Consider the following 27,288-nt stretch of genomic DNA (forward strand, 5'->3'; position numbering starts at 1 on the left):
CACAAAGAGCAGTGAAGTTATTTCACAGCCACAGCAGAAAGCAGTTTTGATGCATCTAAGTCGGTATGTTACCTCAGCCATTGTTGCAAAAAAACCCCAACCAACCAACCAAACCCCAATCCTTGCAGTCAATGACTATGTGTAACCAGCAGTGGAAGGACTTGAAGGTCTTCTGAGGTAAGTTACAATCTCATATGCTTATGTGTTTTCATTCCTCCTTCACATGAAGAGTCTTTTACAACACCTGGAATTCAGTGCCTGTGACACTGCCAGCAGGGCCTGCTGCAAGAGCAGCTGTTGGTGGACACAGGGTGTTGCTCCCCACACAGGCTGAATTTGTGTTTGCCAGTGCCTGTTGCTTTGCTGTGCCCTATGGGCTCTTTTGGTGTCCCATGGGCTCTTCCAGTTGTTACTCTTAACATCTCCCTGCTCATCAGCTGTTGGTGTGTAGTTAGAGGTCTGCACTTGGGCTTCAGTGTAAGAGACTTTAACTTTCTAATTGAGCCCTAGTTTGCTAGGCAGCAGCATACACTAACCCAAACCACCTGGCAGTGCTACCCTCCCCAGTGGCTGAAGGTACTTTGGCCACCCTGTGCAGCCAGGAAAGCAGACTGCCCTTGGTTAGCTAGCTTGCTGCCTGCAGGCATGCTGTGAGAGCAGCACCTGCAGATTTGGTGTAGGGCTGCTAAAGGTTGCCAAATTCCTGTGTGTGTTTGCTTACCTGCCTGTTAGCGTCTGCCTGGTTAGGGAGGTCTCTTAGGGGTGCTGCAGCACTCCCTTCTGTGCCAGCTTCCATCCTCTTCCATACCAGGGTTCAGCTGCAAGAACTTGCCCTTTATTTGCTCTGGAAGCATTAAAGAATGAGCAAAAAGTAGGGGTGGCCTCTGTCAGATGTTACACAGCCACAGGACAATTCTGTCCCCATGCTGCCCTGGAGCTTGGGGAGATGTGGTGTGCACAGGCAAAGCTGGCCACCTCTTGTGGCCTGCCCATGCTCCTCTGCTGCCTGGTGCAGAGCCATCCATCCTGAGCACGCTTGGCTGCAGCAACTGACCTGCTGCAGTGATAGCTCATTGTGCAGCACACCTGCTGCAGGCATCTCCCAGAGAAAGCCAGCTGCTCCCAAACAAGCCCCTAAGTTAGACACCAGCAATCAGGGATGTGCCTCTGCTCTTGTCATCAGAGGGTGCTGAGGTTATGCCTCCAGTACTAAAGTGCTGATTCACTAAGGACGCACAGCTAGATGACCTTTAAGGACAAATAGCTCATACCTACCTAGGGATATACCACACATGACAAAAGAGCTACTGATGAGGTTGGGAGAAGGGGCTTGCCCTTGCGTAGGGAGGCCAGCATAATGGGTCATCTCTACAGCTGTGAAGGTGGCATTTCAGTCTCAAGGCTTATTCATTTCTTCTGGAAGACGTGGATCCGTAAGTAGCATGGGGGGGTTAAGCGGGGACTTTCTCAAGCATCAGCAAATGGAAATAGAAGACCTGGCTGACACACAGAAACCATATCAGAAGATCAGGATATGGTGTTGACTCCCTCGCCTGGGGCAACCCTCTCTTCAGCCTTTGCAAGGAAAAGCAGTTAAATATAGCATAGCTTTGTTCCCAAAGAGGTTTCCATTACAAGTCCAGCCACACCCTCAGTCACAGAAGGAGGACAAAGCAGCCTGGGTTCCTTCATGTTGGGCCAGGGTGGGATTTGGTGTCACTCTATTTTCTAGTCTGCCTGGAGAGTAAGAAGCGGGAGGAAAGGAGCTGAAAGGCTCCTGTCTTTCTCCACAGGCAACAGAAGAAGGCTAAGACAACACTTGCAGACTGGCCACCTGCAAGGCCTTTGGGAGGTGAGGGACAAGCCCCAGGCAAGATACATAAGCCACTGAAGTACTCTAGGAGTTTGCATCTTACATACTGATTGTGTATGCAGAATTACACAAAGCTAGGCTGGAGGACAGTATGCCCTGCCCCATGACCATCCCTTGGACAGGGCAGCTCTTGGTGGAGCTAAGCGGACACCTGTGGACACGTCCTTCTGTGACCATTCTCATCCTGTGGGGGAGAGCCTGGTAGTGAACAGAGGGAACATGGCTGGGCCCTTCTCCACCCAGTGCATCTGTGTGCCACCAAACAGCCCCGTCACAACAATGGCGGTACCCTGAACTGCTGCAGGAGACAAAACATGGCAGCTGTAAGGGCTGTGTGTTGCTGGGCAAGGAGCTTGGCACCCAGATCCGGGCAGCCTTGCCTGCAAAGCTGCTGGTGAACAGCCTGCACAAGCTGGTGGTAGGTGCTCACCACATCCACAAGTGCAGCCCCAAGCTCCTGCTGCCTCTGCCTGCACAGCTGGCAGTGCGTCACCTGGAAGCAGGCCACTGCCAGCTGAACCAGGTGGTCAAATGTCACCCTCAGTACACCCTGCAGCTCTTTGAGGGGCTGCTCTGTTTTCAGGAGCTCCTGGCAACTGGACAGTAGGTCCCGGGAGGCTAAGCCAAGGGCACCCTTTCTCTCAGCACCCTGCTCTGCACATTGATCTTGCAGGTGGGTTGCTTGGTTCCTGGAGAGCTTTCCCACAATCTCCTGAAGCTCTGTGGTGTACGCTAGGAAGCAGGAGAAATCTGCAGGGCTCATCTGTGCTTGGTCCTTCAGCTGGCTGAGGGCTTGGACATGAGGGTCCCACCATGCCACGTCTCTAGCAATGGAGACTGGGTAAGTGCCTACAGGGGTCCCAGGAAGACTGCAGCTTCTGGATGGTGGAGTGGTGAGGGGCCTCAGAAACACACTGCACATGGGGATTGTGGTTTCGTGTTCCCCATGGTCATCAGGCCTGTGGAAACAGCTGATATAGGACAGCTGACAGCTGCACTTGTCCATCCCAAGCTGTGGTGGAGATGTCTTCTTCACTGTGGAAAAGCCCAAGGACCTGGTCATGATGGGGTCAGAAGGGGTCTGCTTCTTGTGGTTAAAGCAGAGGAAGGAGTGTTTTGAAGCCCCATGGTCTCCTGCTCTTTTCCCCAACGAGCCCAAGGGAATTGGGCCTGAGGAGATGGAAAGCCCTAGACATGGAGTCAGAGGAGAGACCTTCCCCACCACACTAGCCTGTTCGCTGGGAAGAGGAGTCTGAACAGGCCGTGGCTGTTTGTGAGACACATTTCCTGCGTCTTTCCTGGGCTCTCCTTCATCCAACCCCTGGCTCCTTACCAACTCTTTCTCAAAGGGTGGTCCAGCTGGGGTTGTCTGCATCTCCCTTGTGACAGCATCAGCCCCTGGGCACTCACTGGTCTTCTGAGAAGCCAAAAGCTCTAGTGGGATATCTACCCTTTCCTGAGATGGGCTGGGTGATGCGAGGTCTGTCCTCACCCCAAATGAGAGCCAGGAGAGGCGAGTTATAACCCCTGAAGTGCTGATGCAATCTGTTAAGAGCTGGGCTGCATCTGGAAAACCCATGTGATTTTTATTGTGCACTTTCCGTAAGGCCTCCTTGTTTATCACTTGTCTGCTTTTTGCCTGTGACAAGGCACTGTCACTGCTGTTTTCAGCACAGCTGTCACGCTTAGATTTTTTTTCTTCACAGGGAGCCAGGACAGGCTCCTCCCACACTCCTTGCCTCACAGCAGTGGGGAGCAGTTCCTGGTCCTGGGCCACCTCATGGGGAGAGGCCGTGCTGGGGCCATGAGCTGATGGCAGCAGTGTGTGTTCACTAGCAGGGCAGGTCATCTCTTGACCCCGGAATGGGGGTACATCGCCAGCCTTCTGCTGGGCTGCCATCGCCTCACCCATCTCCTCTAGTGCCACTTGGGCCAGCCAGCCTCTGGTGGCCACATAGCTCTCCTCACTCAGCCACCCCGTATTTGTCTTCATGGAGGAACGTCCCTGGGCAGCTCTGCTTTGTCCCCCAGGAAGGGGCACAGCTTCCTCCAGGGACAGGAAAGGTGGATGTACAGCATGTGTAGGTTGGAGGCCACTGTCCACATGTATGGCAATGCCTCCGCTCTCCTCCCTGTGCTGGTCACCCTGCAGGCGAACAGCTGAAATGGAAGAAACCACTGAGTCAGTCACTGATTTTATTTCCATGGTGTCAGGCTCCATTTCCATCAGGTCAGACGATGGGCTTCTGCTAGCAGTGTCTCTCTGGGCCTGGGTGGCAGCAGGAAGTCCCAGCTCTGCATCCTTCTTGATGTTCTCTGAGGAGGGTGGAGTGGGGGGCTGAACAAAGAGTGTGTGGGGGGGTGGCCAAGAGCAGCAGCTCTGCAGAGAGCCTGGCAAAGCCAAGGGGAAAGTGACCTGTGAGGTATAATCGGTTTTCAGGAAAGATCTCCTCTTCCTCAGGCTCTTGGCATATGTCAGCTCTTTCTCCTTTCTGTGTTTATCCCTTGCTGTCTGCCTTGTTATCAGGTTTTCCCCCAAGCTGTAACACCTTGGTTTCTTTAGGATGCAGGAGGAGTTGTCTGTACCCTCCCAGGATGTTATATTGTAGCCTGCTGGCAAGAAAAAAACAGGCAAGTCAGGAAATAGCCCCAGGCAACAGAATATCCATGCATCTATGCAGTGGGCCAAAAAGCTCTTAACACAGGTCCTGCAATTGCAGACATAAATGTTTGGCAGCAAAGCCTGGCTCCCAAGTGCCAAAGGAAACTGTCTCTTATGTTATGATCAAGCACCTACTTCGAATCAGCTACGTCAAGAAAAATAGAGCCTAAGCCTGCGGCTACAAAGACTGAAGTCCAGGATTACTGACGAAGGGCGCTGGATAGTCTCTCGCCGTGTTGACTGGAGTCACTTGATCTGACTGCAGGCATAGCTATAATTCTCAAGTTAAATTTGATGATATTAGCAGCAGCTACAGAGAGCACTGCCTATAGCTGTAGATTTATTAACATTGAATAGAAACATTATCAGAAATTTCCAGCCTGGATATGTAGATGATAAAAATTTCCAGAGAATACAATTTTGTGCCTGAACATGGTATTGTTACCGTGCATGAATGCAAGAGCCAAAATTGTTCTAACTACACAAAACAAATTCTTAAGAATTTCAGTTAATGTTGAAAGAGCTGATTATTTCAGAAACAAGAATCCTCTCCTTTCTGAGAAAATACAACTATCAGGGAGCTGCTCAGCCACAGGACTCCTTGACCCAGTTACATAACGTGCCCCTGACCCAAAAATTATTTTTTTATCTTGGGGGTACATGGAACAATGTTTTACAGCTTTTAGTTCTCCTCAGCTTGAAGGAAGACAGCAGACTGAAGGTACTGCCTAACAGTGAGAATATTTGCCATAAAGCTCCCTGTCAGTGCAAGGAAACACACATCTTTCCTGTGTTCTGTTTCTGGGACTCGTCACTCTCTTCGTCACTGAAGATTCAGCCTACATACAGGGATGTGCAGAACTTACTCATGCAGCGTATTGGCTTCAGGATCAGGCAGAGCCATACATCAGTATTCTGGAATTCCTGCAGAAACCTGGGGACTTTCCAGAATGCCGAACTCATTTGAAAACTGACTTTTTCTGGGATCCAATGCTTGGATGTGATGACAAATCTCCCTGCAAAGTTGCAGCTCTGACCCCTGTGTGCACATCCACTGTATTTCTGCTGAAGAGTGGCTTATGGAGAATGGGTGTTCAAAAGTCCTTCAAAAATCTTGGGAAAACTATGAAGAGCTGAAAGATGATCCCTCCAGGAAGACTGACATGGGAAACAGGCAACACCCTAGCCCAGGGGCGCGGAAGGAAGGTCACCTGTAGCGAGTAGGTGAGGGTTTACCTGCCAGGGCATCCGGAGGGCTGAGCCTGTCTGCAGCATCATAGAACTCCTCCTCAGAGCTGGTGTCACCAAAGCCTGGGGGCGGTTCCAAAATGAGGTCACTCGCCTGTGCTGTCCGCTCTGCTCCACATGGTGCCTCTTCCTGAGCAGATCCATCTTTCCAAGGATTTCTTTGAGGGCTGCAGCTGATGTTGCTCCTCTCCACACTGCCTGCAGGGGATATGCTGTAGCACAGGCTGTAATAGCCCATAGTGTTTCTCTCAGACAGCTTGGTCTCTAGCACAGACGCACCAGTGTCCTCCCCTCTCTGCTCAGAGGGGCTGTCTTCACACCCAGGCTCCTCTGCATGAGGTACCTGCAAGAAACAGAAGTAGTCTCTGGTTTCTGCCCTGCTTGAGCCTCCTGCAGCATGAATGGGAAAGAAGCTCTTGTCTGAGCTGCTCATCTCCTGCACTGTTGGTGTGTAGAAGTGGAAGAACTCCGGCCTGGAGGAAGAGCAAGCTTCCAACTCATCTTCCTCCAGTGCATCCATAGAGTCACTGGAGCCACTTGTCTTAAACCCTCGGCTCTCAGTGTTGGCTGAATCTGAAGCCTCGGATGTGCTGTCCGTTGCATTGTCACCCCCATTGCATTGGTCACTCCCTCCAGCTTGGGGCTTTGTGCTGTCCTCCTCCAGGCTGTGGAGCTCTCCCAGCTCCTCCTCGTTGCACACAGGATGGGCACTGCTGTATGCTATAGGAGTGTCCAAGCAATGCTCTGAGGAGGAATCCAGCTCCCAGGAGTCTTCAGAGTCGCTGCAGGTTCGAGATTCGTACCCTGGGATTTAAAAACATCTATCAGCCTGTCCTTTGCGGTGGCAAGGAGGAACAGCCAGACAAAGGTTATGAACTTGTCTGCACAGAAGGGACTCAGAGCCCAGAGTGCTCTGCCCCCACCTGCTCAACAGCAAACAAGGTGAAGGTGTAATCTGACCTGCAGGGCCATAATCTATCAGTGGAGGCTTGGTCCATCCTACCTGCTTTGGCTGGTTATACTGCAGAGCAGTACCAGAGGGAGCTGCAGAACAGCAGCCAGCTAACTCGTTGCCTAAAGCCTCAGTCTGTACCCGCTATGAGGCTGGAGTTACCCTGACAAGGGACAGGACAGCATGGCAAACAGATCCTCTCTCTCCTGGTTGAGGTATGCCAGCAGAGGGGAAGTTGTTCAGGAGTTTGGTAAAAGAGCACAAGTGCTCAGTGACAGGTTTGCCATTTTGATGACAGGCACTCACTCAGCCTTCACTTCTTGGGAAAAGCTGACAATTACTGCTGCTCTTCCCCTGCCCAACATGTCTGGGGTTGATGGAAACCTGGCACTGCCCGCACCAAGGCTGACAGTCTTAATACTTTGCAGATGCCACTGCACACCCCTGGGCTACTGTTCTAGCATGATGCTATTCCCAGGAGGGAAAAACACTTCTAATGGTGGAGGATCCACCCACTTTCTCCCCCCATCCTTTGGCGAAAAAATGGCTGGTCTTTTTTTAAACCTTCTTCAGCTGAGACACGGTGCAGTTGCCGTTTTTTCTCTCCCCAGGTAAATATGGAGACATTTGCATCCACGAACAGTCTGTAATAGCCAATGATGAGGCAGACAAGATCTTTTGCACTGTTTGATTCCAGCAGCAGAGTCAGCAGCTTTTTTTTTTTGGGGGGGGGGGGGGGGGGGGTAGAAAACAGTAAAAAATGTTAGAATAGACAAATATTGCTTGTACCACAATCTGCAGGAACATGCTGCACACTGAAAAGACATTCCTTCTCTCCCATATTGCCATCATTGCAGAACACTCTGTTTTTGCATGAGGCACAGAGACAAAAGATAAATTGTTTTTCTTACATTTTGTTTCTTTGATATGTCTCACTGATGGAGGACAGCAGGAAGAATCACTTTTCTTCAGTCATTTTGTATTCTTCCTACGAGCTTTCCCCTCTGAGTCTGTTCTAAGATTTTTGTACTGATGACACCATCAGCTACATGTCAGATTTTGAAAAGAATAGATGGTGTGAATGAGTCCCCCCTTGTTCTCTGGCCCTGACACAGCCACACGCTGGCTATCATGAAAGCGCCACTTACCTTCAGATCCTGCAGGTAGATTTTCACCGTGCTCACTTTTTCAGACTCCTCTGAAAGCTCCACCCTGCTGATGTTTGCAAACTCTGCCAGACTTGTTATGATGTTGAGCTTATTATTGATAATCTGGCTCACCCCATACTTCGCACCCACCAGCAAGGCAACATACGATTCTCTGTCCTGTAGCTGTAGGGGGAGAGGTTAAATCTGTAGCCAAAATCTGAGCAGGAACCCATTCACCTGTGCTGGGCAGGGACTCCTCAGCCACCCAATCTTGTGTGGTATCTTTTAACACTGGACTCCACAACTGGGCTGTAACCAGCTGCAAAGGGAGCCCCTCATTACTTACAGGCTGTCAGATCACCTGCTCCCAGCCATTCTCTTCTCTGGCTTGAGGACCACCAGTTCCCCTGTGCCCCCAAGGGAGGTGGCCCCAGAGATGCACCAGCCATTAGCACATCCAAAGAGCTGGTCAGCAGCAGGCTGCTATCAGAAATGTCCACTGGCAGGCTGCACCAGATGGACCTAGCGAGACCTACTTGAGCTGGCTAGAAACTTCAGGAAGGCATTTTTGGTTTTGGAAGAAATGTCAACACTTTCTGTTAGGATCAGACACTTAAAAAAATGAATTAATGCCCATATAATGTGGCAGAAATATTTCAATCTGCACACAAGTGTAAACCTAGGCATTACTTCAACCCATCAGTAAGGTCCTCCTCTGGTACAGACCTACCTACACTGCTCAGCTCTCTGTACAAAACAGCTTGTGGTCCACAGTTCAGTACAGATCCAAGTAAGGACAGGCAAAAATAACCCCCAAGAAACCTCTTGTGAAAAGAGCAGTGGTTTTTTTTACAGTAAGGTTTAAGCGTGGCCAATATCTTTTCAAGAGGTTGTGAAACCCCCCCAGTTCTCTTAAGTACTTTACAACATACAAAATCTAAATAGAGCTCGTCTAAAGAGCAAGAGTCACAACTTTCAATTAGAAAAAATATGATTAATTATTGTGTAGGCTGGTATGTTATTCACTTCAATGTAACTATGCTGAGTTACCTTAGCAAAGTGTCTTACTAATACTTATCATGATGTCCCAGGACAGGGAAAAGTGGTATGACTGGAGCTGGCTGAAACAGCATCACCAGAGCTAATGTTACATTTTCTACGAGCATCAAAGCAAAGACAGGGAAGGAGACTCAGTAAGAGGTTGCTAGTCTCACATCAACAATCAATTTAGAAAAATATTTAAACATTTCTGCTTTAGCTAGGGTTTGCTTTGGTTAAGATATGATCTTACCCACTAGTGAAGAAAAAGGGTTAAAACTGCTTCTTGTGCCCTATCTTTGCAGTTATTGTCCAAGTACACTGCCATAAGAGATGCACAAAGCAAGGCAGTAAGACAGTATGCAAAAACCCAATTACATAAATAAACAGCACTCATACCATCAGGGTGGCATTAAAGATCTTCCCATTGTACATCTTCAGGTCTCCCAGTATTTGCAGGTAGCTCAGGCGCACTTGGACTGCTGAGAGCATATGCTTTATTTTGCAAGAGAAAAAATACTGTTTAGAAACATGACGGATGAATAAGCTTTGACAGGTAGCCTGTAGGCTAGAAGATGTTCTCTTCATACAGGACTTAGTATTTGATCAACACATCTAGCTTGGTCTGGATAGGCAATAGATCTGTACAGGACCATCTCACATTACCACATTTGCCATCTGGCAACCCCACAAGCAAATTGCAACAGAACACACTGTGCAGGGAAATTATGGTGTGTGCGCAGCAGAGGAAGTTAGAAAAGTAAAAGGAAGGAGAAAAGCCCCAAGTGGCCTCATAGAGAGGAGATCTACAGCGGAAAGACATTGTCTCTTTGGCCCTGAGAGATGCTGCTGCCATCCTGGGAGGCACCTTGAACCCAGGGGATGCATACTACCTTCTGCCGAGGGTCCAGTAACACCTGGTTCCGCTTCATGTGGTAGCTGATGGCTTTCTTGATATCCTTCCCTCTCATGTTTCGAAGCAAAGTTGGTGAGATGAAATTTTCGATTCCCCAGTCCCTCCTGCCAGAAAGACGGGAAGGGAGCAAAGAGGGTCCCAGCTGTGCTGTCTCCCAGCAACACAGGAATGTGCAGAAGGCCAGTTGGCCAACGGCAGAGAATGGCAAAGGCACCACGCCAGTCCAGGAAGCACTGAGCCTTAGGGTGCTGTAACATGTCTGGATGGCTCATGCAACATGACTGCCTCACTCAAATTTACTTCTATGTGCATCTGCTAATGAGTCAGGAGATGGGGTTGGAGGAACACGTGCTTTCATGCAGAATGCCTGTTTTTACATGGTTATACAGGAGACAATCTACCAGCTTAGTCAGCATAATGATCCCAATCTGTCCTTGCCACCCAGAGGATGAAGATTCTGTCCTTACATTCACTTTACTTTGGTTACAAGATTATTACATTTTAACATCTCCAGTTCCCTAGACCCAAAAATGTGGGCCATCTGTTCTGCTGAAGAGTTTATTCAGCCCAAGCATTAAATATCTAGGAACTAAGAATGCTGCAGTTGTCTGTAGTTGCTTCTCACTCTCCACTAATTACACATGGTTGGGTATGTCTGGCTGTATGCAAGGAATCAGTGGTGCTTGCATGGTGGCAGAGGCTCAATGGTGCAGTTACCACACAAATGTCTGTTATTTAATGATTGGCCCATCACAAGTTCTTAAAGCAGGGTTGCTCTTTAGGGCAAGTGTGGTCTAACAGCACTGACATGCAGCACAGGACACCTACTACTTGTGAAAGCATTTTTTGGTATTTTTTTTCAGATCCCATTACTTCACAGGACCTATCACTTATACTGAAATTAGATATTGCTGATATAGTTCTGGTGGATGAAGAGATGTAAAGTACTGGCTGTGCAAAGTTGATGATTATCCTCTCTCTCAACTACAGCATGCAAATCGTAGTATACTGGCAGGAGCAGCCTGGGTAACCATAACTATGTGAGAGATTTGCAATTTCATGTCCCTGCTCTAAAACTACAGATCAGAACCTGCCTCTGCTTAGGGACATGCCCAGATGTTATACTGTGTTTATTATTCAAGTAGCTCAGCAGGTTAAAGACAGGGAGGCTCATGAAGCCACCTTGCCGTAAAATGACTGGCACAACTAAGAGACTGCAGTCTCTTTGGGTCAGAGACAGTCTTCTATCCAGAGCTAAACACTGGGCAAACATAGAGCTGATGCCACTTTTAGTTGGCTCCTGCTTTTGCCAGGCTTAGTCACAACATAACACAGAAAATTGGGAACTTACTCAATGTATTTCAAGGATATTTTCTGTGGATGAGCACAAGCATAGATCCTCTCCTGTATGTGCAGAGCAGCCAGACGTAACGCCACACTGCATTTCATTTCCACAGCAAATCTTTCCTGAAGCACATCGCTGCAGCTCTGGAACAAATAGAGCTGAGTTAGCATGATGGCAGGAGCTCAAGAAGAAGTCAGGATAAGACCTCTGATATGACTACCGTGCGTCAAATAAAGGTAACCACCCAGCTCATTTCAATCTCATTCTGTTAAGAAGCCAAGCATATAAGTTGATTCAAGAATTTAAGGCAAGTTGAATCCAAATGCTCTGTTCTTAAGTGCTATGCATTTCACATTCATGTAACTGAACTGGCCTGAAGTATGCTTTAGTTTAAAGCAGAAATGAGAATTGAGTGAGAAGAGATCCTGAAGCATGGAATGCCTCAATTTCACCTGCAGGTAGAGATATTCGAAGGCAATTGGGTCTTCCTGCAGGAGGTCTAAGGGATCCTTTGGGACAAAGCAAACTCTGAAGAGGCACCGGTAGTCATGAGATTCTCTTTTTTGGACCACCTGCAACAGACAAACAGCATCATGCCACAATTACTGCTGTAGCCCTTCCCTTCATAAATGCATGGTAAGCCTCTGGCTTGTATGAACTTACAGAAATCATTTAAAGCTACTGGCATGTAGAATGGCTGCAGATTAGCCATTGTCCTTAGCAAATACAAGGAGACATTGCTAGTGTTTGTAATTTTATCTTTGACTCTTTTTCTGGTTTTTGCTTCTTGGAAGTCCTTTGACAGCAAAACCTCATTAAACATCCATTGATCTCATACACTTGCAGTATAACCAGGACAGAGGCTTCAAGGCCGTATGATAATGACAGGGGAAGGGGCAAGCTTCTCTGCTTTTAAGTTCAGTCATAAGATACAGCAGCCCTAAACAGACACTTGGATCATCATCATAATGTCAATACAAGGTTAAGACCCCTGGGTTATACATTAGCATATTTTATTCTGGGCAAATCCCATACACGCTCACCAGCTGAAACAAAGCAGAAATTCTCAGGCACGTGTGCTCAGTGGTTGGACAGTGTTAGCTACTGAACCTCTCTGCTCCACAGTGGAGCACCAACCGACAAAGTCAACAGCATGGAGATGAGACTCCCAAGTAGGCACATTCTCACAAATTAGATTAGCCCAGAATTACTAGCAGAGCGACAGAATTACTAACAGAGCTAACCTCATGTTTGCAGGACACAAACTTTTGATTTAGAATTTAATCAAAGTGGCAGCTGGCTGGGTTAACTCTCTGACTACCTAGGGAACTGTAAATAGCTGGGTAAGCAGCTATTTTAACATTGTCTCAAATAGTCCTCTGTAGATGGGTTTATCTGACAGATGGCACAAAGCATGCTCATCCCTGATTGCTCTACACGGTCCAAGCAATACCAGCCCATGGGTATTGCTCTGTGGGCTCTCTAAACAGAGTGAGACACTTCTGAAAGCGCCATTTCTCCAGGGGCTCTGGTTAATGAAGTGGTAACACATGCAACAGGCAGAGAGAAGAGGACAGCACCTCTGGAGATGCGGCCAAGCTCACTCCCTCTTGCAGAGCTGAGCTCTCTCTGCACCTCGCTGGCCACAATTCATTTGTACTGGTGCCTCCCTCCAGCATGGCTGCGGGGGCATGCAAGGGGCTCTCCTCACCTGCTCGATGAGCTCTGCCTCATGCAGCAGGTGGATCTTTGCCACATTGTACTGCTCCTCCAGAGCGAGGGCAAAGTGCGCAATGCTCCGGATGGAGAGCTTCTCCTTCAAGGTGAGAACAATGTCCTGGGAAGGGAAGGCACAGAGATGGTCAAACAGAATTTAAGACACAGTTGCTGAGCACTGCTAGCACACCGAATGAATGTGGATGATTCTAGCCCACTGCTGGCAGCCATGTGGGACAGCACTGAAATGGCAGTGGCCAGACAGAAAATTCTCTGCAGCCAAGAACATGCTTGGTGCTGCAACACAGAGTGAAATTTTTAGTGCTGTTTCACAGGAAACCAGTGCCTATATGTACTGCCTTTCCCTCTTTGCTGACAGCTTCTGAACACATTGACCTAGACAAACCACAGAGGTCTCGAGGTTAGAGAAAGCCTGCAAGTTCATCAGAAGTGGAGGTATGGGAGATGGCAACTTCTTTGGGACACCAACCACAAGCTTGGCAGTTAGCTGTTGTGCTAGCCCAGCCAGATGTCTGAGCAATGAAAGAATATGCCAGCCAGGCAGTCAGCAGGACGGCAGTCAGAGCCACCCATGCCCACTAATTCCAGATGGCTGGTAAGGAAGGGAGTCAAGGGAAATGCAGGGGAAGCACAGGAAGCACAAATAAAGGGAGGACAACACATTTCAGTAGCTCAGGAGGACAAGGTAGGGAAACTGCAGCTTGCTGTGGTAAGAGTGCAGTAAGATGCAAACTTCAAGGTGTAACAGGCATCAAAATACATTTCCTAGAGTTGCACGTCCGGGGCTGCTTCATGCTGAAAGTTTTTGCTTTACACTGTTCTGTTTGGTGGTGTTGAGCACTTTCTGTCACACCTGATCCAAATGTTTGCTGTTAACCATTCTACCTTTCTAGAACTCTACAACTCTTTTTGAAGAAACTACAAAGAACTGGTGAAAAATACTTCCGCTCATCAATAAACAAGAATTTGAGAGTATAATTGTAAAAATCTTACCAAACCTGACTGAAACTGGCATTTCAGTTGTATGGAGAATTCTGTTGGAATATCTAAGTGTCATGGAAATAACTAGGTTTATTTTCTGCAAACAGAAAACATTACATAAGGCTTGACTGAGTACAAATTGAAAGAGAACTCCTTTGACTCACTCAAGCCTCTTGAGGTAAGCAAAAATGTTTGACTCATCTCAGTTTTAAGCAAGGATCTCTCAAACAGCAGAGGAACTTTTGAAAACACCTAACTTAGGAAGCATTTTACCCATTTGAGTGTTTCTGTAAGGTGAGGGTTGCACTCAACTCCAGTAGGGAAAAATTTGTTCCAGATCAGAGGTGAGCAACTCAAGCCAAACATGAAGAGCTAATCCATCTTTCAGAAATTAATCTCTTGTAGGTGGGCATTCAAATCTCTCTTTACAACTCATCTCCCATTTCCTTTCTACTTCCTTGCTTTATTTCATTATTTTCTTTTTCTCTGCCTTGCAAGTCACAAGACTTGCAGAGATTTACTTGCATGAGAGACCACAACAGTTATGTGAAGTTTGGATGAAACAGACAATAAACTCCTCCTTTTTGAGGAAACTTTTCAGTGCATTATAAATAAAATCTCCTTGCTTTTCTACTTAATAGTCTTTCAGCCTAGTAACTCCAGAATGTCTGTCCATCATGCATCTTTTTCACAGTAACTGTACTGCTGCAGCACATCATATATCCTTTAAAGAAATTATGGCCTCCAATCACTGTGCACAGGCAAATCTTATTAACTCCAATATAAACACTGAGCAACTCTAAAGATCAGGCTAGAAAAACTTAAAGTTTGTAGGCCTACGTCTAAACACAGCAATTATGGAAAGTGCTAGATTAATGGCTCTGAAGAGCAGCACCTTGTATTTTGAAGAGGATGATGGTAACTTGTCTATAATGCCCCCAAGCAAAACCCGAGGGAGGTGGTACTGCTTTTCCATCTCAAGGGGTTAATCAGTTTTTATGCCTCCACAGGGAAACATTTTCACCAGTGCAGAAATGAGGCTGGAACACGGACAAGCACTTTAAGTAACAACTGGCACAATTGCACTTGCCGAGTTCACATGATATCCAAACCTGGACTCTACTGTCCAGGTCCCAAGCCAGGAGACTTGTTCCCCCTCTCAGGGATACACATTGCCACTGCTATATTAAACAACCTCCCCTGTATTCTGCCATGTGGTTTCCAAGGAAAGCAATGTTTGTGTGGACAGCTGCTGATTTGCCAGTCCCCCACCAACCTGTCCTCTTGCCCAACTTCAGCCACACTTCACAAAGCTGTAGTGGTCTCATAGCCAAGTTCCTGCAAGTTCTGTGAAAATCGGTCGCTGAGAAGAAAACAGAGGTGAACGAAAGCAATGCCTCCTCTGCAGGAAGGGCATGGAAAATCCAGCATGCTCAGCATCAGCTGGCAATACTGCTTCCACTACCTGGCCAAGACAACCAAGAGCTTGCAAGTTCCACTGCATGCACCTTTGCTATTGGATTGAATTCAGGAGGTGGGAACAAAGACAGACAACCAAGGGTCATTACCTTCACAGTAGTGCTTGTCTCAAACCTGAAAGCCTTCGTCTGTCCATTTTCCAAGTATACTTTGAGAACGTTGGGCATACAAAGAAGAGTATTCCCCTGCCGAACAAAAGCAACAGCACTAATCCTTGGACGTTAAGCCTCCAGGCACCAGGCTGCTCTGCCTGACACAGCACATCCTGGCATAAACGAAAATCTTTCTCTGCTTTTGCAATCTTCTTCTCTGGCACCAAGCTTTATTCCCTGATTATGCTTCTGGCATGGAACAAGGGAAAGAGAGCATAACAAATGCCTTTGCCATAAAACTCCAACCAGTGCAATAGCTGCACATGGCCCAGATATGCCCACTGTTCAGTTCCCACATGGCATAGGAAGATCTGGCAGACACGGAAAGCTGAGAGCCATCCTCCCTGCTCATTACCAGAAAAGCAGCGATGTCTGCCAGAAAAGACATCTTCCCATTACCGGGCACCAGGCAGCACTAACCCCCACACTGCCACTTTCCCACTGGCAGCAGCCATGACTTCAACTCAAGAGCTACCCAAACCCTCCATGCTACAATGAATGCACACCACAGGAAGGCTGTAGGATTCAGCTAAACGTGCAGTGGTACTTTTATTGAGCATTCCCCTAAGATCTGTGACTCTGGGGCTTCCCAAACAGGAGATGATGTCACCAGAGTTTCTTGAGATAGGTCTCAAATGCATTAGACAAGGCAATGACTCCCATAGCAACAGCACTTCTACTGGGTGCTCTGAGAAGGGTCTGCCAACTTGGCCTCTGTCCTTCTGGGGCTGTCTAGAGCTTGCACCTTCAGCCTTCCACCTTACTCCTTTAGTAGAGCTCATTTGCCCCTTCATTCTTGTTTTCAGCCTTATTCTTCTTGTTGTTCAGTGCTGAGGTGGTTTACTCCTCCAGCCTTGGACTTCCCATTCAGCATACCTTTCTTATGTTCTTGGACCAGCACGTTCCTCCAATCTTAAAGAGTTTATCTACTTGTCATGACAGTCTCAAGGTTGAGAATGGCATTTCTAAGATGATCTCTCCTACATTTCATTTGCTGTACAGCACCTTATAAATCTCACAACCTCAGTCCCTCTTGGTAGAGAGCCCGTATACCCTGGAAGTACTACCAGAACAAACATAAAAAACTTCTGAATCTTGTTCCTTGTTCCTCCCCTCCCTGTTTTGTGGGGTTCAAGCTGCCTACAGTCATCACTGAGAAAAAAGAGTGAACATTGCCACTATTCCTGAAGCTCTAACTCCTTCCTGCTAAGCAGCACGAACACATCACATATGTCACAGGCTTTGGGTCCTCCATGAATTTCAGAAAAGTAATGCTGGTTTACACCAAGTGCACATTTTCTCCGGTAGCTCCTGCAGCTGGAGGTTATCATATGAATGGGGCCTTGTACAGCCAGCACACAGCAGAACTTGAAATCTCTACAGAAATTCATATACAAATTAAGTATCACCACCCTCCTGGTCAGATCCAATTAGCTGGCCAGAACACCCAGATGGGATTTCTCTCCTTTTGTGCAGCCCTAATAGACTACCATGAATTAATTGTGGAAGCTTCTGCTATGGCTTAAGCAGCTGTACCCCTCCTGTTTTGTCCAGTGCAAGGCTGATTTACTTCATGGTACAGCTAGGCCCACAGTTTCTAATAATACACTGACTGATGCTGACCTGATGATCCTGAGGGACCCGTCTCTTGCATATCATTCAGTTATATGGAAATACATAGTAAGTTTGCAATAGAAAACAGAGGCTGGATAGCATTGAGGCTTATTAACAATTTATGTTGCCAGACTGGAGTTTCAGGTTTCAACTGCAGAAGGCAGCCTCTGGGTTCCTTCCAGTTGCCACAAAGATGATTTAGCTATGCTCCATTAAGATGGCAAGAGTAGTATGTTTACTGAAACAGGAGGCTTTGCAGTTTTTCAGGGCCATAATACTCATTTTGGCTGTCTTAATACATCAGTCCACTGAAAGAAGAGCAGTTCTAAAACACTCAAGCAGAGTAGCTGCTGTCTATGGTGAATAGTGCTTTTCCAGAAAGAAGTCATAAATATGCATCAAGTTTATCTACTCTTCCTTTGTGCTAATATTTTACTGTTCAAAACAAGGTCCATATCCAACTGGTGAAAAGGGAAGCTAACACCAGTGGGACCCCAACTGGTCCCCTCGAATGAATTTCTCTTACCTTTATGTTCTCATTAAATGAATGGCAAACTATATATTGATTGTGTACCTACTCTGCACTTGCAAATGTATGATTAACTTAGCTTAGCAGAATACTGATAGAGGCTTTGTAGGAAGCGCAGAGTACAGCGTCCCCTCTGGAAGTGCCCTCTTCAGACCTCTCAAGACCTACCTTGCAATCAGTAAGTGAATGGCACAGATCTGAGACCTCCATGCGCTGCAACACCAGTGCCCAACCTCTGGCTGAAACAGCTCCATGGAAGCTCCCAAGCAGATACTAGTGAACCTTCAGCTATAAGAAAAAGGGGACATTGCTGGCATTTTCAGGTCTGGCTGTATCCCACGACCAGCCTTGCCCAAGGCCTCTCAGTCATCTCTGCCTGGGACCACTTCCAGAGCACATCTTCCTCTTCCCTGCCTTGTGAGCTCTGTGGCCTGCGTGTCATGTCTCCCAACCACATTAGGGGTCCAGTACCTGTCTTCTGTGTCAGGAAGGGTGGCCCAGCTGCCGTAATGCTCAGGCAGAATCCCAGACAGACCTGTCATTAAGATCTGAGGGATGTGAACACAGCCCTTGGTAGAGCAGAGACGAGCCTTGCAGCAGCTCCAGCACATCTGGCAACAACTTGGCAGGAAAGAAAGGATCCCAGAGTCTAGACAGACTTACTGGCAACCATGTCAGGAGTCACACCTGACCCTCTCCTGCTCTGGAGAGGAGGCCAGAGAAGGAGAAGGAGTCCCAACGTGCCTGGAGTCAGGGACAGTTGCCAAAGCATTCACATTATGCCTGTCTAATAGGCTGGTGACGTCCACGGCACCTCTGGCTGTAGCTCTGCCCTCATGCAGGGGGAGAAGAGGAAACGCCTGCCACAGGGAAGGCTCTGCCTGAGCTGGGTCAGGAAAGTTCTCTACCACCAGAGATGGGAAACAAGAGACAGCCTGGAAGAGAAGAAGAAAAGGGCCTAGTGGCTGGTTCATCATCACTGCAAAGTGCAAGGAAGCAAGATTTGGTCAGACCTGGACAACTGAACAGCACTAATGAATAGGGGACAAGAGTGGAGGGGTTTTGACCACTGAAATTTTTCATTTCAAAGGGAAAAAGGAAAACTCAACAGAGTTAAAGACTCCCAACGGACCCCAGTCCATCCCAACCACAGTGAGCTTAGTTAAGTTACACAGAAAGGAAAAGGAAACATTTAAGAGCTGTCCTCACTTCAGGGAAGCTACAAGTGTTCTCACTGCTTGTCCTTTTCTATTACAGGCAGACCCATATCTACCCAGCTCATTTGTTCTCAGTGCTAGAAACCCTGTGATAAATTTGCAGCATTCCTCCAGTGAGCCATGATCTTGTTTCACATAAGAACAGATTGGCTTCGCTTACAGATGGTCTTTTATGGAGGCAGGTGGGAATGCTCTGTGGAAACCCTCTGCAAGTATATGAAACACAAGCAGCTGTCACCCTATCAGTTAGAGAACATATGTCAAATTTAACAGCAAAGCAAAGTCACCAGTACCAAACTCTCTGAACACAATGCTACCTGAACACTACTGAAGGCCAGGAAGAAATACCCCAGCTATTTTGGCAGCAAATAAACCTCGCATGGACAGTACTATTCACCTTTCATCTTCAAGGTTAGGATCTGTCATGCCCAAACTTCAGCCTAGGTTTACTATGGAGACATTAGGACCTCAAGAGATGACTACTACATCCCACAGCTGTGTAATGCTCTTTTAAAGTTTACCTGATGGTAAAAGGACAAAAGTAGTACATGCAGGTATTTTCCATTAGTCTAAGTAAGCAAATCAAAGATAAAACTCTGGAGATGGCAGTGCTTCCCCCTGATCATGAGTGAGCCTAGGAAAGAAGTTGGGACCAGATGCCTGTATGCGTATTTAGGGCAGACCAGTACAGTGAGGGTGCAGTCACTCTGTAGGTCCTGGCCACATTAACCCAGCCCAGCATCTGTCCACAGGAGTGACCCATTTCCTCCCAGCATGCAGTGCCCACGGCGCCCAGCTGCAGCCATGCCCCACTGACCTGTGTGTGTCCATTCACCAGCACTTCCTCTGCAAACCGTACTTTCACAGGGTTTGTTTTTAGCCTTGCCCTCTTCTCTGCAGTAAGAAATGACGACTTAGGCCCGCCCTGAAAAAATAATAGCACTTGGCAGCTCAGTCTGTTGCAGTTATGTACGGGAGGCAGAGGCCGACAGTACAGGCAGGGGTGCGATCATAGCCCATGCTGAAGCTGCTCACACCACACTGCCTTGCACTTAGAGGAACAGATGTTGTTAGGAGTCTCTCAACCTCCAGGCTTGCTACAGGCCTTTTTGACCTATCTGGGTGGTTGCTGCCTTCTGAACCCAAACCCAGCTGTCCAACAAGTGGACACACGTGCAACTCGTGCTGTATACACTCCTAATTTCACTGCATGTTAACCAGTTACTGTTTAGGCACCTCCCCAACAACTCCAGTGAAGCCAGGATCCTGCAGAACGACTGTTAATCTACCAACAGCTGGCTTGCAGTAGGGCTACACAGTATCCTAAACCAACACATGCAGAGTACCTTGCAGTGATAGACAAAACCACCTGTCAGTGTATCACAAGAACACAGCCATGTATGCAGCAGTTCCCAGCTCAGCTGGGGTCTCTAGAGCATACTCTCATATTGCAAATGTTTAAGAAAACTGCCCAAGGCTAAAAAGCCAACTTGACTTCATTGCACTGTTGTCACATAACCATGCTTTCACCATAACAGGGGCCTGCCCACAAGACACCACATGAGCCTAGGAACCACTGAATTCTCGTGCCCAAATGTCCTGCTCTTGTAAAGCACGATATTCCCTAAGAAGAACAGAGGCAGTATCCCTCAGTATTCTCCCAGACAACTTCGAGGGAGAGCAATTTCTACACTCTTGCCAGAGGCGCAGGTGCCTCCCAACCTGCCACAGCCCCATCTTGCCCCAAGGCCATTTGGCAAGGACGGAGGAAGGGAGGCAGGCAGGAGTCTCTGTGCCCGACCAGCAGGCCCTTCCAGATTCTGCCGGGCTGTACAGAGCATCATGCCGCGCAGCTGCCCAGAGGAGGGCCAAGGCCTCCCACATCCCTTCTAGTGTGGCCAGAGCAGCCCCAGCAGAGGGTCTGGTATCCGTCAATGGGAGGCGTTACCTCTCAGCTCTAAGCACAGCTGCCTTCAGAGTGGGGCAAGAGCCAACCCCAAACCCAAGATCAGCCTTGGCTGTATTTGGAGGTGTCCTTAAAGTGACCTGCAAAGGAAAAAACAAAAATGGGTTCGTGCCCCATTTGCTTCTCAACAATGTATGAAGGCCTGTGAAGGGTGTTCCAAATCCCATGAAGGGTTTTCCAAATCCTTTTACTCTCTGAAAAGCCATTGCATTTTCCCCTTTTTGGCAGGCATTCAGGTCTTGCATAACTAACTCTCATTTTCTCCTTGATCTCCAGAGCCAGATCAAACACTGGTGAGACTGACAGCCAATGTACAAGGCAAGGGAGATCAGATTAACAAAAGAGGGAAGCCACTGTTCAGTGGGTTTGCTTAAGGTTTTTCTGGTTACTTTGGCTTTATGCACATCCGTTGAATGCCAACACCTGGGAAACTCTGGGCAGGAAAAATATATTTAAGATATTTTCTCTGTAATGTACCTTTACTGAATAGCCAAAAAACCTCATGACCATAAGCCTGAGAGCTCTAGTAACTCTTCTGAAGGAATCATCATTCTTGTTTCTAAGAATAAATCAAAATTAAAAAACCTCCAAACAAACGAAAAACGCTCCCAAAATGCTTTCCAGGGTGGGGCAGGGGTGAAATCCCCCTCAGGCCACTTTCATACATCACAAGAAGCCAAAAAGCACACAAACCCAATTTTGTCCTTGCTTTGCAGCTCAGCTTTTACACACATTGAAATCCAGATGGATAAACACATCATGTCAGCAGTACATGCTTTCTGGGGAATTTTATGCTACAGGAATGGGCTATCAGCACCAAAGTTTCGTACTAAAACTTTGCTTCTATTCCCAAAGTATGATCCACACCCCGGTCCCAGTCCTTAACCAGACAGAGCCTGGAGAAAAAGGGATAAATTTTTCCAGAAAGGAAAACCTCAAGAGCTTCCAAGGAGCACCTAGGGCGCATGCTGGGCCTGCAGCCTTGGCACCTGCCTTTCATGTCCAGGGGGTCCCCATGGCCCAGACAGCCCCAGCGTGTAGGGAGCACTCCAGGCAGTTCTCGGTGGGCTGGCCACAGCTTGCTGAGGACACCTGCCGGCATCCCAGTCATTGTGGCCTCCTGGCCCCTGCAGAGCCCGTTGGGCCCTCATAGCTCCTGATGGAGCCTCCAGCTCCAGGGAGCATGGGCTCAAACCGCTCAGCAAGCCTCTCCATGTGACAGGCTCTGCAAGCCACCCTGGCCCTGCAGCCAGGGGAGCTGTGAGGAGTTACCACTCATTCTCCCCAAAAGCTCCTTAAAGGGCATGCGTGAAAGCACAGGACCCTCGCAGCTCCCCCATGGCTTCAGTCGGTCCCCTGCGTCCTGCATGCCAGCCCAGCCACCCCACCTTCCCTGTGGACCACACTGCCGGCCATGGCCATCTGGAGCAGTGCTGCTGGGAGTGCCGAGAATGCTGAAGAAAGGCCATTTACCAACGTGCAGCGCAGGATGGTTAGGAGGAGCTCGTCACCAGCCTCCCTGTAACAGAGACATGCAGTCAGCCAGGGTCAGTAGCTGCCTGCGCCTTCCTCCCCAGTGTCGCAGCAGATGGCTCCAGTGAGGCCTTTGGCCCCTCCACTCCCCCCGCGAGGGAAGGTGCTCAGCCAGGCAGGGCGCAGCCCACCAAATTCTGCCACGGTACAGGGAAGTGGGGGAACCCCTCTGTCCTGGGCTGTTGTGCCCTTCAGCCGCAGGGCTGACTCGTCCCTGTGGGGCAGGCCCCCACTGAGCCCAGCACCCCCGGGAGGCGGCGAGGTCCTCCTCCACGGGGGGGCTGGCCCCACACAGCCGTGCACCTTTGCAACCCTTGATGAGACCCAGTCCCTGCACCTCTCCTCTCAGCCCTCTGCCACCTCATTCCCGCGGGTCATGCGGGACCACACCTGATGATGTCAGCTGCTCGTTCAACCGACAGGTCATCCACCGCAGTAGAGTTTATCAAGAGGATCTGGTCACCCGGCTGCAGCTTCCCTTCGGCAGTGCTCCCTGCAGGCAACCGGCACATGGTTAGTCATGACAGCGCCGCACCGGCAGACCTCCTCCCACCAGGGACGCTCACTTGCAAGCTCCTCTTCCCACCTGGCACCCACTTGCCTCAGCAACTGCCTCTGGATGGCAAAATAAAAAGGGGCCAAAGGACATTGGGCCCTGATGCCAGCTGGTGTACCACTGCCTGTGTCCATGCTGCCTCACCCAGGCTGTCCTCTGGCCCCACAAGCTGTGCCTGCACCACAGAAAATCACTCTTGCGCATCTTGTCACAGCCCACCACACAGTCCTCAGGCACCGCCTGCCAGGGGTGCAGGAGCAGGGCTTACAGGCTCTCAGGAACCACAGGAGGACTGGGAGTAGCAGCACTGCCTTGCCCTTCATCCGCCTGCAAGCCCTGGGCCCGCAGAGGCCTCTGGGGGCCTGGGCAGCTGCCGCAGCACAGTGCTCCCTCTCTGTGGGGTCTGCACCTTGGCCTGACCCTGGTGGTTACATCCCAGTGGCTGACCACATACGGCGCACAGGCCAGGGCTCAGCACTCCTGGCATGCCACCATCCAGACCAAGGTGCTGCAGCAGTCCCTAGGAGATGTGGGCTGGATTTCCAGCACGGTGACTCCCTTCTGCAACTTGGGAGAACATGGAGGAGGTCTCCTTAATGACGCTGTCTGCTGGGAGGATCCACAACAAGAGAGAAAGATGGTTTCTGAGCTTTGCTTTCCAGGACAGTAGCAGCCACAGGATCCAAGGGGCTAAAGAGCAGGTGGACCTCTGGTCTGAGAAGGAGGAGCGTGAATGCAGCCCCCACCTCCACCACGGCCAGCCTGCTGGCTGAGGCACGCTATTGAATTTCTCTGCCAGGTAGGTTTGCCCATGAACCCACCTAGCACCCACCACCCCAGCGTCAGGTAGCATACATGAAAGGCAATACACAAAGACAATCATTTGGAATTAAACACAGGACTTTTAGCTGTGGGCTCCTACAGCAAAGGACAGGACTTAAAAGGACAGGGTTCTTTGTGCCTCAGTTTTAGTAAAATGTTGATTCTTTCTGATTAGGAAAAAAGAAAAGTGTAACAGAAAACCTCCTTCCCCACTTCTTAGACCCCAAGACTCTCAGCTAATTTAGCTATGTTTCACATGGAAAGGAGCATAAAGAGAAAATTTCCCCCAAAAGCACTGTGAAAGGACAGAGACCATACGGTAGTGCCTTTATGCTAAATATCCTGCAAGCACGAGCACTTGGACAGGCTGTTCCCCCAGGCAGATGGGGTATGCCACAGCCCACATGGGCAGCCAGAGGCAGACCTCAGGCCAGTCTTCCAGCCACCCTCCCCACAACACCTGCCTACCCGGCTCGGGTATAGTCTTCCTCTGGCTGTCACACTCACACCGACAGCTAAAAAGCAGGCATTTTTGAGTACCCATTAAAAAAATAAAAAATAAATGAAAAACAGATTCAAAACCCCCAAGCCACCTTAAAAGCAGAGTTATACCCCTCCCTTTTATAACTGGAAGGTTGATCTGCTTGACTTAAGCAGAAGTTCACCTGGGCTGCCTGTAACTAGCGGTGATCCTCTCTGTGTTACAGGGCTGTAAGCCCAGAGACCATTTTTGACAACAGATCACCGGGGCCACTGCAGAGTAAGAACTCTAGGATTAGATGAAATTATTCCTTTGCATTTCAGATAAAACACCAGAGAGAACTTTGCTTTGAAGCAGCTCTTTGCATTCCTGAAGGTCAGCTATGTCTGAGTGCAGGTGAAGGATTAGCAGTGAAGCTGCCATTGGCTTAGATGTCTTCCATGCCACCAGAATCAGGTAGATGTTCCAAGCACTCTGCACACCACAGGCACACAGGCTTTTGCCCTCAGTATTCAAGGATCACATGCCAACCAGAGGTACCTAAGGAACTCATAAATACCTGACAGGAGTTTATCACTAAGGCCATCTGGGACAGTTCAGGCTTCTCACACCTGTGATTGTAGGGAGAAGGAAACGGTGCTTACCTGCAGTGACAGATGCAATCGTAAGAGGAAGGTTTGGACAAATCTCAAAGCCGTAGTGATGGAGGACCAAATCTTTGTATACTGTGACAGTAAGTTTGACACGGCTGGCAGGCTGGCTGCTGCCATCACTGGTGCTGTCTGTCACAGACACTCTGCCCCTGTGAGACAAGAAGCCAGTGATTAATTAAGATATAGTCAGAAGATACTTTATCGAAGGGGCATAGCTCCACACACATACAGACACCTCCACTTTCAGTGGGCTGCACCAGTACATAGCAAGGCCAGCACTTCTCTGGGTACCCACGGGTGGCTCTGCGCTGTGCAGGCCAGCAGTGATCCCCCAGGCTCCACAGAAAGCTGAAGACATCAGACCAGTGGCACCAGCTGGTTGTAACCACAACTCTTTCAGCCACCCCAGCCCAGTGGTCACATGGAGGGAGAACTCTAGGTATAACCCGCACCAAGCCCTGACCTCCACAGATCACAGCAACACCTTTACCCAGCAAGGCAGTGAGAGAATTTACAGCGCTCTGCTTCTGCCAGCATCCAGTCCAGCTTAATTTTGATTCACAGACCTTAGGAAAGTAAAGCAGCTGTGGGCCAGGATCCCTTGTGAATGCAGCCCAGTCTTGCCCTAAAAACATGGCCCAATGGCAAGACACAAAGAGAAGCACAACCCCGTCTTCAAGAAAAGCACATTGTGCATTGAGCAGTATTGTATTTCTGCAGATGTGGCTCACAAAACCAGAATGGGTGAAAGCACGAACAACTCTGGAAACCAAGGAGGATGCTTAAAAACACTGTTTTTTCTAGGGACTACTGTATGCATATTTCCCAAGAACAGCTGAAACAATGAGTAAGATCTGCAACCTGTGACTGCCCCTGTTTGTTGGGAACAAGCTTGTGCTGTCTCTGATCAAAGGTGATCAACAGATATTCCTCTCACAAAAAAACATGTTTACCTGGATGCACCATCCCGAGAGCGATGAAGCCATTTTGCTACCATTTGCTCTATTCTACATGCTTTGCGTGTCTGGATGAAGTTAGTCTCCAAATCTTCCATTTACCTGAAAGTGACAGAAACCATAGGAAAACAGAATGATAAAAGATTGAGGAAATCTTCTAGACACTGTTCAGTGTTACCAACACCAATTCACAACTCTTTTGTAATAAAGAGATCCATTGGCACCTTGGGAAGACCATGTGCTTTAACAGAGGATGTTAACATCTGTAACACTTACTATGATTCTTCCTGCCCATCCAGTCTCCCCTGCCTGGTGCTTTTGGTTAGTCCATGTTGGCAGTCATAGTGCATTAGCTTCTCATGGCTGAGAATGACCCAGTAACCTCTGTATTCCTTTTCCATGGTTTCTGGATCCAGTGATCTGTTTTCTCAACAAGAGAAAGCTGCCATACCTAGTCATAGGAAAGCCCTTCTCTATTTTAGTCTGGGATCTCTGAATGGTAAGTTTGGTAACACCCACCTGTACATTGATCCAAACTAGACACGCTTCTTCCATTGACCATTATTTCAGGGACAAGTACACAGCCTTCAGCCTCAGAAGGCTTCAGGGCACGACAGTGAGGTTTACAGCCAACTCCTGGCTGCCTTGGGGAGGCAGAGAGCTGGTGTATTCCCTCCCTGTGTCAAATTTCCTCTCAGATTAATACAGCCACAGAAATTCTACAGAGAGCAGTAACAAAGCAAGAAGCTGAGTGGCCAGTGCAAGCTGCTGCACACTGCTGTTTGCACTAGCAGAAGCAGTCTAAACCAAGGTCATAAGCTCAAATTTGTGTCTGATAAAACTGGTCCACTCTACTAACGTCTACTAGATCTGGAGCCCTGTGAACATATGTCGTTCCAGAAATCAGTTAAGTGAGTGGCTCATCCTGGACCTTCCATTTGAAAGCTCTAGTTCAACAATATGAGAATGGTAACTCATCCAACCTGCTCCTTGTGCATGTACCCTCTGCTGTTGATAGGATATTTTTAGTCCTACTGAACCAAAGAACTGCGGCGTTAGAGGAGTTTGGCTCAGATCTGGTTAATTCATTGTGACTTTAATTGCACCTAAAAGCATTCCTTCTTTTGAAGATGCAAAAGCTAGGTCAGCTTCCAGACCCCAAACTGAACCTGGTGGTCCAGGATTCCTCTCTCAAACCAGATAATTTGCCACTTTAACATCGTGCCTTCCATGATACAGAAAGCCTGTAGCCACATACTATTTTTGTTACTCATTCAAACACTGGGAAGAAGTGTGGGCTGCAAGTGAACCAAACACAAAACGAAACAGAAAATATGTCTGCCTCTGCAAGAAGTCATGAAGAATATAAAGTATTTGTATTTCAGTTGTATTTCAGCAAGGAAACAGAATTATTACAGCCACCTTTCACA

General features: G+C 48.4%; 1 protein-coding gene across 1 annotated transcript; it reads right to left on the bottom strand.

Moving 5' to 3' along the window:
* Positions 1 to 2,115: 2,115 nt before the first annotated feature.
* FRMPD1 (FERM and PDZ domain containing 1) lies at positions 2,116 to 26,321 on the bottom strand. Its single transcript, XM_075526663.1, has 16 exons — positions 26,135 to 26,321; positions 25,856 to 25,960; positions 24,894 to 25,051; positions 22,781 to 22,883; positions 22,331 to 22,376; positions 19,709 to 19,816; positions 15,469 to 15,564; positions 12,894 to 13,019; positions 11,635 to 11,754; positions 11,189 to 11,325; positions 9,815 to 9,941; positions 9,321 to 9,416; positions 7,884 to 8,066; positions 7,300 to 7,447; positions 5,772 to 6,587; positions 2,116 to 4,486 (listed from the first exon to the last, which is right to left on the bottom strand). Exons 2-16 carry the CDS (start codon positions 25,954 to 25,956, stop codon positions 2,145 to 2,147), a joined length of 4,707 nt encoding a protein of 1,568 aa, XP_075382778.1. The 5' UTR covers positions 25,957 to 25,960; positions 26,135 to 26,321; the 3' UTR covers positions 2,116 to 2,144.
* Positions 26,322 to 27,288: the final 967 nt, after the last annotated feature.

Source organism: Mycteria americana, chromosome Z (genome assembly GCF_035582795.1).
Source record: "Mycteria americana isolate JAX WOST 10 ecotype Jacksonville Zoo and Gardens chromosome Z, USCA_MyAme_1.0, whole genome shotgun sequence".
In the NCBI taxonomy this organism is placed as follows: Eukaryota; Metazoa; Chordata; class Aves; order Ciconiiformes; family Ciconiidae; genus Mycteria; species Mycteria americana.